Here is a 13,601-nt window from a genome sequence, read left to right as displayed (position 1 = left end):
CAAGTGGACACTTCCATCTGCGGAGCTGACATGCAGAAACTGACCAAGAAACCAAGACCAAAGAAACTGAAATTAATTTGTTGAGGGTGACTACTTTCCAAACATGTTTTCTGTGATTTAGTAGCATGAGCTAAAAATTAAATTAATTTTTAAACAACTTCCTCTGGAAAAACTGCGGAGACCACTCCCACTAGCTTCCTTTTGAACTCGCTGTCATGTAAGCCTATTATGGTGTGTCTTACTAACATTGTTTAAAAGAAAAAAAATGAGGTCTTTTCCCTCAGTTTTCCTTTCAAATATGCAGTCTCTTTATATAGACCCCAAATAGCTCTCCTGTAGACCCAGTGGTACCATCATTAACATACAAATTACCTGGGTGGGCTAAAAATTTTTAAAAACTCAGGAAGTCGGTGCTCTGCCTTGTTGTTTAACCACAGAGGCCTCCACTCCAATGCAAGCTAACAAAGCCCTGATGGAGACAAGGTTACTCAACTCAGGGTTCATCAGTTCTCCCACGTGATCAACAGAATCCCAGAACCCTGCATGCTCACACTCCCCCACTGCCAACAAGAAGCACATAGACACCCTAAGTAGTGTCAGCTTCAGATGCATGAAGTTCAATGATCTTCGGTATTTTGGTTTCAGGTGCCCAAGAAGGAAAAGAGCAAATTTAATAAGAAGAATCCACTCTCACCCAAGACCGACATTCTGGATCAAATCCAGAAGAGGGCAGTGCCATACATGAAATTCTCCCTCTCTTGGGTAAGTTATCTCCAAGAATTCAGCAGCAAATGATAGATCTGCTGGCATTGGCCTACATACCTCAACTCTGGCAGGACAAAGAAGAGGGAAAGAGTCCGTCATAGCTGCCTGAAGGGTCTGCGCGTCCCGCTGCCCAGTCACTTCCCAGATACACTCTACGAACTCTGCAGACCGGAACTGATGGACATACTTTACGTGTGAGCACTATGTAGCTAGTAATTATAATATAAAACTTATATTCACACTGTTTCAAATTATTGATGTTTGGGAATTTAGCCACTAATATATATTTTAAGTGGAATATTTTAGGGTTTTTTTATACGATTAAGGCAAGATAGACTGGGAAATCTGACAGCCACCCATTCGGGAACGCCCATGTTTGATGAGACTGAAACATCCCGGGTTCAGTGTGTCCGACCTGGTCCTGCTCGCACTTGTACCCTGGGGCCTTGATCAAGGTCGTTGTTGGTGGACTGAGTAACAATGCTTCCCATTCTTTCTACTTCTACATATAGGAAATAATGGGTACAATGTAATCTTTCTAGGTAAGTTTTATAAATACATCACAAAAACCCAGTCTTGGGAAAAAGGGTAACTCTATCAATTCAGAGAGATCAAGAAACTATATTTTAAATTAAAAGCAAATGAAATATCAAACAATAAGAAAGCTCTTATCTGAATTATGAGACATGCATTTATGCAGCCTGTAAAAATTATGTGTACAAAGATAATAGAAAGACATTGGAAACCAATAATGATATGATATGAGGTAAAAACAGAAAAAAATATACACACACACACACAATTATAAGAAATCTTGGCATAGGAAAAAAGACAGAAAGGACATAAAACAAAATAGCAATGCTTTTGGATAGTGGAAGTGTGAATGTTATTTTTTTCCCTCCACTTTTTCTTATTTTCCAAATTTCTCTTAATGGCCTTCTGCTACTTTTATAATGAAAGAATAACTATATGCTAAAAAAAAGGAAACAAAATTTTCTATCTTAATATCCAGTGGGAGTTATCTTTCAAACTGGAAAAGTTGATTAAACAAAGAGAAAATTTGTTTCTATAGAAATATATATTTGTTCACATAATTATGCAGGAGTAATATCTAGGAATAACAAGCTGGAATAGTGCAGATAATACTCTGCAGCACTGAAAGAAAGCTCTTGTCTCTCCCTACAAATACCCACAGTTTCCAAATGGAAAATGATGGAATAAGACTGATGGGAACATTCTGTGAAAGAGCCTGGAAAATCTGAGCAAATTTACCAATGCGCAGGAAGGTATGAAGTGGAATGTGTTGCACAAAAGGCTGATGGTCAGGAGCAATTTGAAGTCTAGAGGTGTCCGGGAAATGCCCTGACCGAGAGAGGGGTAACTGCACTGAGGCATCTGAGCTCAGACTGTTCTCAGGCAGCAGTATAAGTTCAAAAAATGTTAGGGGTGTAAAAATATTATGCAAAAGTGATGCTGATTCTATTTGTGAATAGTTATACAACCCACAATGCTGGCAGCCTGCAAGATTCGAACAGGGGATCCAAGGCCGAGAATCAGAAGGCCAGAGTCATAGCAAAGTTTCCTTTCTCCTCTGCTTGCTTCTTCCCTCACCGGTAACGAAGCTGTTGTATAAAGCAGTGCCATCCAGTGGAAACAGAATGCCAGTCACAAATGCAAGCCACATAGGTAATTTTAAATTTTCTATTAGCCACATTCAAAAAGAGTTTTTAAAAAGATAAATTTCATTTTAATATATTTTATATAATCCACTGTATACAAAATATCACAATTTTGAAATTGAATCAACATATAACAAATTATTAATGACCTGCTTTTGGTACTAAGTCATCAAAACCTGGTATGTACACCTTATATTTACTACACATCTAACTGGGACCAGCCACATTTCAAGTGCTCAGCAGGTCCATGTGGCCAGCGGCTACCTCACTGGGCAGCAGACAATCTCCACACACCTTTCCTTATCAAAATCCACAGGACTAGAAATGCTGATAAGGCAGAACAGCAAATATTGGAAGTGGCATAAATATGTGCAAGTCAACAAGTGACTCTGCTCTGAGAACAATACATGTAATGGAGAAAGAAAAGACGAAAATGGGAAAAATTAAAATTTTAATTTCTGAAGGAAAGGAAAACATAGTAAAGTAGTTATTTATTGGCCAAATGTTTGACTAAACACTGGAGCTTGAACACAGAAATAAATATAAATAAGCATTATAGAGTGATTCCTTTATAAGGATACCTCTAATATGAAAAACTGTGCTTATCATTTTTAAAATGAACAGGATTTCTTTTCTTGGATGTCTTTTAATATTAGCGAGATGTAGGCATAAAGATGTAGATACAGGCAAAGAGATGGCTGCCATTACAAGTTCTTAACTCCATGTGATAGAATCATTTTGGAAATGATTCTATCACGTGTATAAAGCATCCAGGCCTCACCTCCAAAACCCTCATGTAAGTGTCCTGGGTTGTGGCTGGGCTGGGCACCAATATAATGTGCTGCTCGGGTGGAGGAGCACCAGATTACATGACCTCTGCCCTCTGAGAGCCCCTCACCTGCCCAGGTGCTCCCACTGTGGCCAAGGATGTTGGCATGACTCGGGGAAACCTCCTCTTATCAAACACTGAAGCGCCTACTGGCACACACATATCCCATCAGCAGGCATGTGTCATCTTGCCTGGGCCAACAACACCTATTTCTTAAGCATTTTCACATATCGTCACAGACTGCAGAAGCATAAGACTGGTCCTGATTTAGAAGGAATGTGAATAAAAAAAAAAAGAATGAATTTGAAAAGAAAGATTATAAAGAAAGGGTTGTATTTCTCAAATCATTTTGTGGCTGAGGATTACAATGTCCACCATCACAGCTTGCACAATGCTAAGAACATAGGTGAGTAATGCTTCAGGCACCGAAAGTACAGTTATCTATGTTTATCATACAGCATCCGGTACCAATAATGCCCACTTTTATTACAAAATCATAAGCATGAAACTCTGTGACATAAAAATATCACACTCAAGCATACTATGTGATATTTTAGATGAAATGTTCAAATTAAAACTATAAATTACATTCATATTATTTCCCTACCAATCACACTCAAGCATACGTTACTTCTGACACCCCCGTATATTACATATATGCTGCATATTTATTATGTAATTATGTTTATAGCTCTATAATTGTATACAATGCCCTTCCCATATAAAATAAATAGTGAAGATATGAGCAGACCACAATTTCATGTCTATACATTGTTTTATGACCGGGTAGAAGTCTAATTTACATCTTTACTTGCCATGAAACCCTGGACAAGTCACTCCCTAGCTGGGTCTTAATCTCTGTTTTTAAAATTAGGCAGCACTGTCCACATGGTGGGGTTTTATGAGAGTTATATGTGGAAGCACTGCAGCCCACAAACAGCATTTGCTCAGTAAATACGTACTGGGAAAATAGCTGCCCACCTTCTTCGTTTCTGAGCAGAGAGAGAGGGAGATGTGAAGCCCAAAGAAATATTAACTGCCCAGAGTCACACAGTGGCCACTTACAGAGACCCAGGTTTCCTGAATGGTGCTTTCATTGTGCTCCTCTCCCCTCAGCAGTCTCCTCCTCCCACGCCTCTTCTCCCTCCAGGAGAGGCTGATGAGGGCTCCTGCCCCAGCATGAATCCCAGGTCCAAGACGTCCTGCCAGGGGCGCTCAGGGAAGCCTCCAGTACCTGGTGGTGCCCACCCCAGTGGGATGCCCACCCCAGAAGTACCTGGAACCCCCTAATCCATTACAGGCTTTTTATTTTATCCCTGGATTATGGCCCTCAGGTGCCAACGGTAGACCCAAAAGCATTTTCCTGATTGCCATAAGGTTGAGTATGCACTAACTACTGTCTGAGATCCAGTTCCCTAGACGCAGAACCTGAGACGAGGATTCCCATCAAGTGGTTCATAAGAAAGTACTCAGAGGAGAAACTGGTAAGGCAAATGAGAAGCAATACAAGAAAGAGGGGAAAGCCACACAGGAGTGTGACTGCAGGCAAAGTCCCATCCTCAGCCTGGTCTCCAGAGAAGCTCAGAGGTGCAAATTACACCTCACAGCTTGTTCAATTTGAGGCTGAAGTGCTGATCTTCCCTACTCCTGCTGCAATGAAAAACTGGCTCCACTACCCCAAGGGCAGCACTTTGAAGAGAGTGGGCAGGCGCAAGCCCTTAGGAGTGATGTACACAGGAGCTGGGCGTGAGCACAGGAAGACAATGACAGTCTAGTCACAGACCAACAGCATCCTCAACTACCACCAGCTCCAAGGAGGACGTGAAGCTCCCTGGGCTATTTCAGATCTGAGCCCCTTTGATATCTCCAATTTCTGAAAACCAAAAAGTCAAAAGCCAGTCCATAGCCTGAGAACACCCTGCTGAGACAACCGTCCCAGCCACAGGAACTGTCTAATGGTGGGGCTCAGAAAAATTTGGCAGATCAGGCTCTTCTGGTAAATTCTCTCTCAGTAAGGATACTGCTGCCCATTTTGAAAATTTAACAGACACTGTGCTAGGCTAAAGGGACACAAACATGTTTAAGAAAAGTGCCCTTCAAGAGTTCACAGTAGTAAGTAATTTACAAATTAAAAATCTTGCCCTGGCTGGTATGGCTCAGTGGATTGAGCACCGGCCTGCGAACAAAAGGGTTGCCAGTTCCATCTCCAGTCAGGGCACCTGCCTGGGTTGCAGGCCAGGTCCCCAGTTGGGGGAGTGCCAAAGGCAACCACACATTGATGTTTCTCTCTCCCTCTCTTTCTCCCTCCCTTCCCCTCTCTCTAAAAATAAATTTAAAAAAACTAATTTGATTTTAACCGAATCCTAAAGAATACTCCATCTCAAAGACATGTGCTTCTCCCTTCCACTTTACAACATCAGCAACAATACTTTTAAAACCTCACACCATACTGCATTACAGAGATGCTACCTCATAAGGACTCAACCAAAAGCTAAACAAAACCACAAGGAAGTAACACTGAAGTTACTTCTAATAATAATGACAATGTTAGCTAGCACATGTGGGAGACATGTGGCCATCAGGTTCCCAAATATCTGATCACTAACATTGTAATGAATGCATGTAGTTCTTCTATATTGAATTGTTTTAGAAAATGATGTTAAGTGCATGGTGAAGAAAAATGAACTTCGTCTTAAACCACAGTTACAGACAGACTCCACGAGTGTGATCCTGGTGGGACATGGTTGAGCCAGAAGATGCCTGGAACCATGTGGTTCATTTCCACTGTTAGCAAGTTTTGAATTGTTGCCACTGTAGTGTGGTGGTTAAAAGCATGGGTTTTACACTCAGAGAGACTTTAAGTGTCAGTTTAGTCCTGACGCTGAATAATGCTGTGGTTAAGCAAGTTTTTAAGAGGTGGTGACTTTTGTACGCTAATGCAGTGTGTGTGGCATTGAGCTATACTGTTGCATATCTTGACTTTCTCAAGTCTTACAGTTTTAACTAATTCCCTGGGAACATTTGATAATTAGTCTCATTACCTTGAAGTATCATCTCATATAAAGTGTGTTAAAGATATGTACAGTTACATAATGAATTTGAACTAATAGCCTTAGCAGATCTTTTGATGACTCTCCAATGAGCAGTTAAAATCTGTGGCACTGTCTGAGCACTGACAGGCACTGAGGCCTCCACCTTAAGGCCCTATGAAAACTTTCTTATGAACCACTTGATGGGAATCCTCATCTCAGGTTCTGCATCTAGGGAATGGGATCTCAGACAGTAGTTGGTTCATACTCAACCTTATAGCAATCAGGAAAGTGCTTTTGGCTCTACCGTTGGCACCTGAGGGCCATAATCCAGGGATAAAATAAAAAGCCTGCAGGGGATTAGGAAGGTCCAGGTACTTCTGGGGTGGGCATCCCACTGGGGTGGGCACCACCAGGTACTGGAGGCTTCCCTGAGCGCTCCTGGCAGGACGTCTTGGACCTGGGATTCATGCTGGGGCAGGAGCCCTCATCAGCCTCTCCTGGAGGGAGAAGAGGCGTGGGAGGAGGAGACTGCTGAGGGGAGGGGAGCACAATGAAAGCACCATTCCAGAAACTTTCCATTTCATGTGATAAATCTGTTTTATGATATCCTTTAAAAACTATATTCTTCACTGTATCCAAATGATTCAAAATCTTGGAAAGATAATGTTGACTGCCAGAATGAAGTATGTGTTACAAACTTATTTTCTCTCTTTCATCATTAGCAAAAAAAAAAGAAAGAAAAGACTGAAGACAAAGAGAATAAGAAACAATGGAATGAAGATTTGAAACTTACTTTTTGCTAAGTTTTATGAAGGAGTTTTTTTCTGTTGTTGGTAAATACACATTTTAAGGCATTTCAGATTCAAGAACAATTTCCAAAAATATTTCTTTATTGATTGATGAATGTGAGAGCAATGAAAAATCTGTGTTATGGTGGATAATTCATTCTAAAATCAGCTATAAAGTGAATACAAAATTCTCATCACTATCTCGATACAGTAATGTATCAAAGGTTCTCTAGCAATATTCCCCAGAAATTACCAAATTAAATAATTCAGTATTTATGAAACACCCGCTACATAGACAAGACATCACGTGTGCCGATTCCGAATAGTGTTAGATATAGAAATGCATCTGTGCCCCACCAAAGGGACTGCAAAGGGATTTGAAGTAGACCTTAAGTGTCTAGCACAAGCATTTGCTGGGCATAAAAAAGAACCATAAACATAAAATGGACTTACATTACAATTTTTAATAAAGGGGAAAAGAAATATATATATCTAATTAAAAAAGAAGCCACCCATTGTTGAGACCTGTTTTGTGGCCCCAGAAGGTCTTTAAGATAACCCCACCCAAAGGATGTGTTTCTTACTTGTTGCCGATAAGCACTTCGGATTGCCGATTATTCACTTGATTATCACTCTTGTGGCGAAACTGAAAATCAAAGTGTTTGTAAAAAAACATTAAATCAGACTTTGTCAGCACAAATAGAGACACTGAAGGTACTTTGAGCTCATCTGTTTGAACAATGTCACCATCCGTCCAAAATGAGCACAGCTCATGGTTACCTTGGACCCGGCTCCACGTGTCCTAAGTCTAAATCATGACCCTTCTCATTAAACCTTGCTCTGCCTGTCACCAACGGAATGAGTCTAGCCACATGCTCTTCCCAATTTCCACACATTTTTAGTTGCTTCTAAGAAGACAATCTGCCTTTTACTCTGCCGCATAGCTCCAGAAAAAAACATACATTAATTTTGATATCTTTGTTGGAACATCATTCATTCTGTTTTATAGATTTCTTTGAAGCCAATAAAATACTTGTAATAATATGTGTTTTTATTCTCTAGAAATTCTAATTGTTAACGGTGATCTTATCAAGTACTGAGTATTTTAAAAAATCAAAATACAATACTGAACTGCATTTGGTGTGGATTTGTGTATTTATGCCTAAGTGATCCTATTTCCTATTGTATATCCCAGTAATATAAACACCTTTTATTGCTTAGAGAATTCAAATATTATTTATGAGCCCTCTACTAAAGTCATAAATTAGCAACCATTCATACAAGACTTTCTACATGAATTATCAAGATCAGATAGTATTAGGCTAAAGATGCTGTTTCAACCAATTAGCCTAAATGAACAAGGGCTAGTAGTATCAGGAAACGTGAAACTGACTTCATAGATCATAATCACCAGGATTAGTGTTTTCTCTTTATAAAAATATTCAAATATTACATCAATATCATAATACACCGAATGCTTCAATCCATCCTTGCCTTCTCAACATCCTTCCCAAACCCATCCTAATCTTTCCTTTATGCTGTGCCCAGTGAATCCAGTTACACTGAGCACCAGGTATAAGTACTTACTAGGAAGAATAAGATATTTGGCAATTGTTGACATAGAAAGAGTTGATAATATTGGTAGAAGAGTAAATTAAGTCAGCCCATCATCAGCATGCAATCTTCTCCCCACCAATAGAACAATAGAAATGGAAGCAATTACTTTGTCTAAGTACATAAATTAACAGGGGTGCTAGATAATTTCCATTTGCTTCTCCATATCTACACCCATCTTTCTCCACTCTGCCCTGGGCCAGAGGAAGCTAACCCGTGTTGTCCTCTCCCTCTTGCTTCCATCCGGGTTTGGCCACTGGGTGGCACTGGCAGAGATCAGAGTGCCAGAGGAAGGTGAAATTCCCTGGCTTCCGTCAAGCTGGGTTAACAGTGGTTGTTTCCTCTACAAGAAGCCACAGCTGCTGCACGCAGTACTCAGCCACAGCTTTGGGTCTTATAGTGGCTTCCTTCCTTTGCCCCTCCTGGCCGAGCAGTAGTCTTTACCATCCACGTAAGTATCCCCTGTGTTTTTCCTCTTCCATACCCTTTCTAAATGGTTTCCTCACTATTAATCCTAGTCCAGACTTCCCACATTTTAGGTGACATCTTTTTTCTGCCAAGACCCTGCCTCATAAAGGTATCTGGTGGTTGAACTAGCACATATTATCACAAAATAAAAGCCTATTTAAACATTAAATACAGTGGAGACAGCAGAGACGTGGTACGTAGTCACATCTGTATCTAACCTGAAAATAGTTCCCTCAGTTAACTACCTGGACATCACAGAAAAAATACCAATGAGTTCACCCCCTGAACTTTGAGTTGCCCTCTCTCTGGGCCTTAAGATGGGGCCACTCTCACTTCTGCTCAGGCTTTGCAAAGGGGGTCTTGGTATGAAAACAGACAGAGTCTGGAAGGACTAGCAATGGTCATCTCAGGCTGGCTCTTCTTGACAATTTCTACCTCAGAAATAGCTATGAAGGCTCAGAGGAGAACCGGCCAGGAAAGGAAGTAAGCAGAGAACAAGCATGACCTTTGTCCCCGCTGTGAGGCAGGCTGTGCGTCCAGTGCCTTACGCACAGGACCTCGTTTCATCCTCCCCACAGTGCTGATGTCACTGGCCACGGTGTTCAGGCAAGGAAAGGTTTGGAGCAGTGCTCTGCCTCCTGTCACACTGCTGGAACCTGGTGGGGTAGGGCGTCTTTCTCCAAAACTTCTTCCTTCCTCCCTCTCTTTCTTTCTTTCTACTCTACCACTTCATTCTTGTGTGAAGTATGTTTATATGAATAAGAACTTTAAAGCCAAACTGTGGCAATTCCTGCATCTAAATGAATACTATTTCTCAAAGTTTAGATAATGTGGGGAAGTCAGACATTTTTTAAATATTATTATTCAAATCATCACTGAATCTTCAACCTGTATTAATCATCAAATAACAGAAGAGTTTTATATCACATTGACCAAAAGAGCTTCATTCAAAAATTTCAACTGAATCTCCATTTTCTACTCTGAGAGGTCACAACTGACATTAAGACGTCAGGACTCCTCAAAAGCAAATACTCACATAGTCATCTGTGGCGTCTTTGACAGCTGTCATAGTTATCACCAGGACCAAAGGCACAATGGTGGTGAACCAGGACAAGGAAGAAATTTCTGGAATCAGCTGAAACAAAAATTTTAAATAGTTTAGAGCTTTTAAATTTAGTAAATATATCTTCTAAATGTTGTCATTGTATTTTATAAGACTTGCCAGAAATTAATGGGATTTTATTCATTTACTTGTACAAATGTAAATGACTTTCCATAATTTAAGTGTTTGCATTTGGCTATAGGACACATAGAACAGGAGTATCACTGAATCACTTTTCAAACTGTCTGGCAAAAAGAAAGTGTTTTTGCCCTGGTTGGTGTAGCTTAGGTGTAGCTTAGGGGATTGAGTGCGGGCCTGTGAACCAGGCCACATATTGATATTTCTCTCCCTCTCTCCTTCCCTTCTCCTCTAAAGATAAATAAATAAATTTTTAAAGTGTTTTCTATAGCAAGAAGTAAGTTTCTTGAAATCATTCACAGATGATGATGATCTTTGCCCAGGTAATAAACATCACTTGCCTTTTCTCAGTTTCTCATCTCAACTTTTAATAACTTGACCAACTCCTCGCCAATTCCCAAAAAGAGATTCTTGGAGCATCTACCTTGAACTAGACACTGTACCAAGTACTTTCCATGTATTATGTCATTTGCTCCCAAGAGAAGTTCATTGAGTTAGACTCTGCACCAGCATTGTTTTACACAAGCCCACAGGGCTGGTGTTCCGTGAAAGCAGCACCCCAGTGCAAAACACAGAACACATTGTGAATGGTGTCCCAGAGTCAGGAAAAGCTACAGCCCTGGGAATCATTTTCCTGCTGCATAAATAAGTATCTGAGAAGTCAGGCAACTCAGCCAAGAACACACACCGATGAAATTTGAACCTCGGTCTATCTGACTCCAAAGCCTTGCGCCTAGTACCTCCAAAGCCACCCACCTGAGAGAGACATCATGACAGTTGAAATTCTCACACAGGTGGTTTTTGAGTGAGGTACAATTTGGAGCTGCTTTGGGGCCATCAGGTGGGGAAGGGTTGGGTGGAGATGGTCAGTTTTTGGAGATCAGGCCCCATTAAAACAGCTCTAAACTTAATCAATATTACATGATAGCTTCCACATAAGATTTAAAAAACAAACAAAGCTCAAAAGACTCTGAGGTGCCAAGAAAAACACTGTACAGGGTGGCAGAAAAGCTGGATTCTAGTCCTAGTTTTATCATTAACTTGTGGGAAAAGCTTGATACATCATCCAATGTCTCTAGGTCTTATTTCTTCACCAACAAAAGAAAGGAAGCTGGACTAAACTATCCCAAAGGTCCCTTCTGGATATAAATTCTGTGAACCAAAGCCTTTGACCAGAAACATGAAAGCCATTAGAGAAATGAACTCAAAATTCTGCAATGGTATAAAGAATTATGTGAAAAAAACAAAAGCAAATTCACAGGGGGACAAAGAAAGAAATCTAGGATTCTAAAGTCTCTTCAATAAATTATAAGTTGTAGTTTCATCATTTTTTCCTGTTTAGCATCCAGTTTTTCTCAATTAACCCTTATTTTCCTAAGAAACTACCCAAACCCTTCTACTTCCAGTTCATGTAATTTTGGTGCACTCATTCCAACCTGGCTCCAGATTTTGGCATGTGATCTAGGTAAAGACAACCACTGCACCAAATTCTTGAGCCCCAGTGATTGGTTTGGGGATAGAGGTGTAATGCAGTGTGATTCAGTCAGAACTAATGTCCCTCCTCCTCTCTGTCTTTCATACTGGAGTTGAAGCTGGGAGGATAAAAGTTTAGACATTTGGGGGTCCACCAGGCAGGAAAGGCCTGCCAGAGAGTGAAGCCAACATGAAGGAAAATTGAAGAAAGTGACATCACATTCTGTTGAAATAGTTTGCCCATGAATCCAGTCATACATTGAGTGACAAATACTCATGAATATATTCCTTTTTGCTTAAAAGTGAGACACACTCATAGATAGAGTGCAGGTAAACAGCTGTTGGTGGGGGAGAGGGGAACCTGGGTGGGAGGGGTACTGAGTCAAAAAGAAAAAAGAGAGAAAAACTCCCAGACAAGGACAACAGAATGATAATTGCCGGTGGTGGGGGACGGGTGGGGGACAGCAGGGGAAGGGGGGCAGCGGGAGGAGGTGGTGGAGGGCAGGGGGGATAAATGGTGACAACGAGACTTGACTTGGAGTAGTGAACGCACAATGCAGTGTACAGGTGATGTGTTGTGGAACTGTGCACCTGAAACCTCTATAATTTTGTTAGCCAGTGTCACCCCCAGTACGTTTAATAAAAAGGAAAAAAAGAATTTAGGTTTCTGCCACCCACAACCAAAAGATTCTTAATACAAATAATTACTCAATTAAAGAAAAAAGCTCTCAAGCTACTAATCTAGACAGCACACATCTAATCTATCTTCTTACCTCCTATAATTAGCACAGATTCCAGCACACTCTGAATCTACCAGTTTAGTGTGATTACATTGCCCTAAAATAAAAACTAAGTAAACAACTAGCTAATGTGAGTTGTTTATCTGTGTGCGTATTCTCGGAAGTATGCCTCTGCCTTTCTCAAATATCACTAAAAGCTTAAATGCCCCTTAGGCCCAAATTTTAGTCAAATGGGAGGAAAAAGCAATGTAACTACCAATTAACTACTCAAAACTATTTGAAAAATCACTCTACAGTGAAATAACATGCAGCTTACGTCATTTATTTTACATATATGTAAAATATGTCAGTGTTCTTAGATGCAAATGAACTTTGCCAGATCAGGTTCCCCCGCAAAATACCACTCAGCTGGACTCGTGGTCCTCACTGCAGTGATACCCGTACTGCGGACAGGAGAGGGAGACACAGAATGGAGGAGGCCGTGAACAGCGATTGGTAGCCTCTGGTTTGGTTCAGATAAAGTGCAAGACTGCATTTTAAAATGACCTCAGTGCTGCAAATGATGAGTGTCCCGGTTTTTACCCATTCCTAGCCCTCCCACATTTGTGAAGAGAAACAGCAACAATAACATAAAAAATCTGATAAGGATGATTTTATCTAATCGTGAAAATTTCGCTAAGTGAATTAACTTACTTTTTCAAATTATGAAAAGTATTATGAATATTTTTAATAAACAGATCATATTGAAATACAACTTAAACATTACCTGTAAAATCAGAAGAGAAAGGAAATAGGCATTTGCCACTCTTTGGAACTGTTCAAATAAATTAATTGGCAAGAAGGTGAGAATGTTGTACTTGGATGTATGGATACGATTATCCTGGAAAAGAAATAGCATCATGTTAGTTGGGGGCAAGGCATTGTTCATTATCAGAAATAGCTCTGAAACTTACCAGGCTGATCACTCATTGTA

The 13,601-nt window shown here is 40.4% G+C and overlaps 1 protein-coding gene across 6 annotated transcripts in view; it reads right to left on the bottom strand.

Annotated features, from left to right (window-relative positions):
• The window catches only part of ATP8B4 (ATPase phospholipid transporting 8B4 (putative)), a 234,997-nt gene that overhangs the window by 133,786 nt on the left and 87,610 nt on the right, over window positions 1-13,601 (bottom strand). For all 6 annotated transcript variants that reach the window (XM_037156463.2, XM_037156465.2, XM_037156462.2 and 3 more), the window contains 3 exons: window positions 13,395-13,508; window positions 10,212-10,310; window positions 7,678-7,739 (listed from right to left, as the gene is read on the bottom strand). In XM_037156463.2, the coding sequence (XP_037012358.2) occupies window positions 7,678-7,739; window positions 10,212-10,310; window positions 13,395-13,508 (275 nt within the window). The remainder of the gene's footprint in view (window positions 1-7,677; window positions 7,740-10,211; window positions 10,311-13,394; window positions 13,509-13,601) is intronic.

This window comes from Artibeus jamaicensis, unplaced genomic scaffold (genome assembly GCF_021234435.1).
Source record: "Artibeus jamaicensis isolate MK-2021 breed Jamaican fruit bat unplaced genomic scaffold, CSHL_Jam_final contig_548, whole genome shotgun sequence".
In the NCBI taxonomy this organism is placed as follows: Eukaryota; Metazoa; Chordata; class Mammalia; order Chiroptera; family Phyllostomidae; genus Artibeus; species Artibeus jamaicensis.
This window is presented reverse-complemented; position numbering and strand designations above follow the sequence as displayed.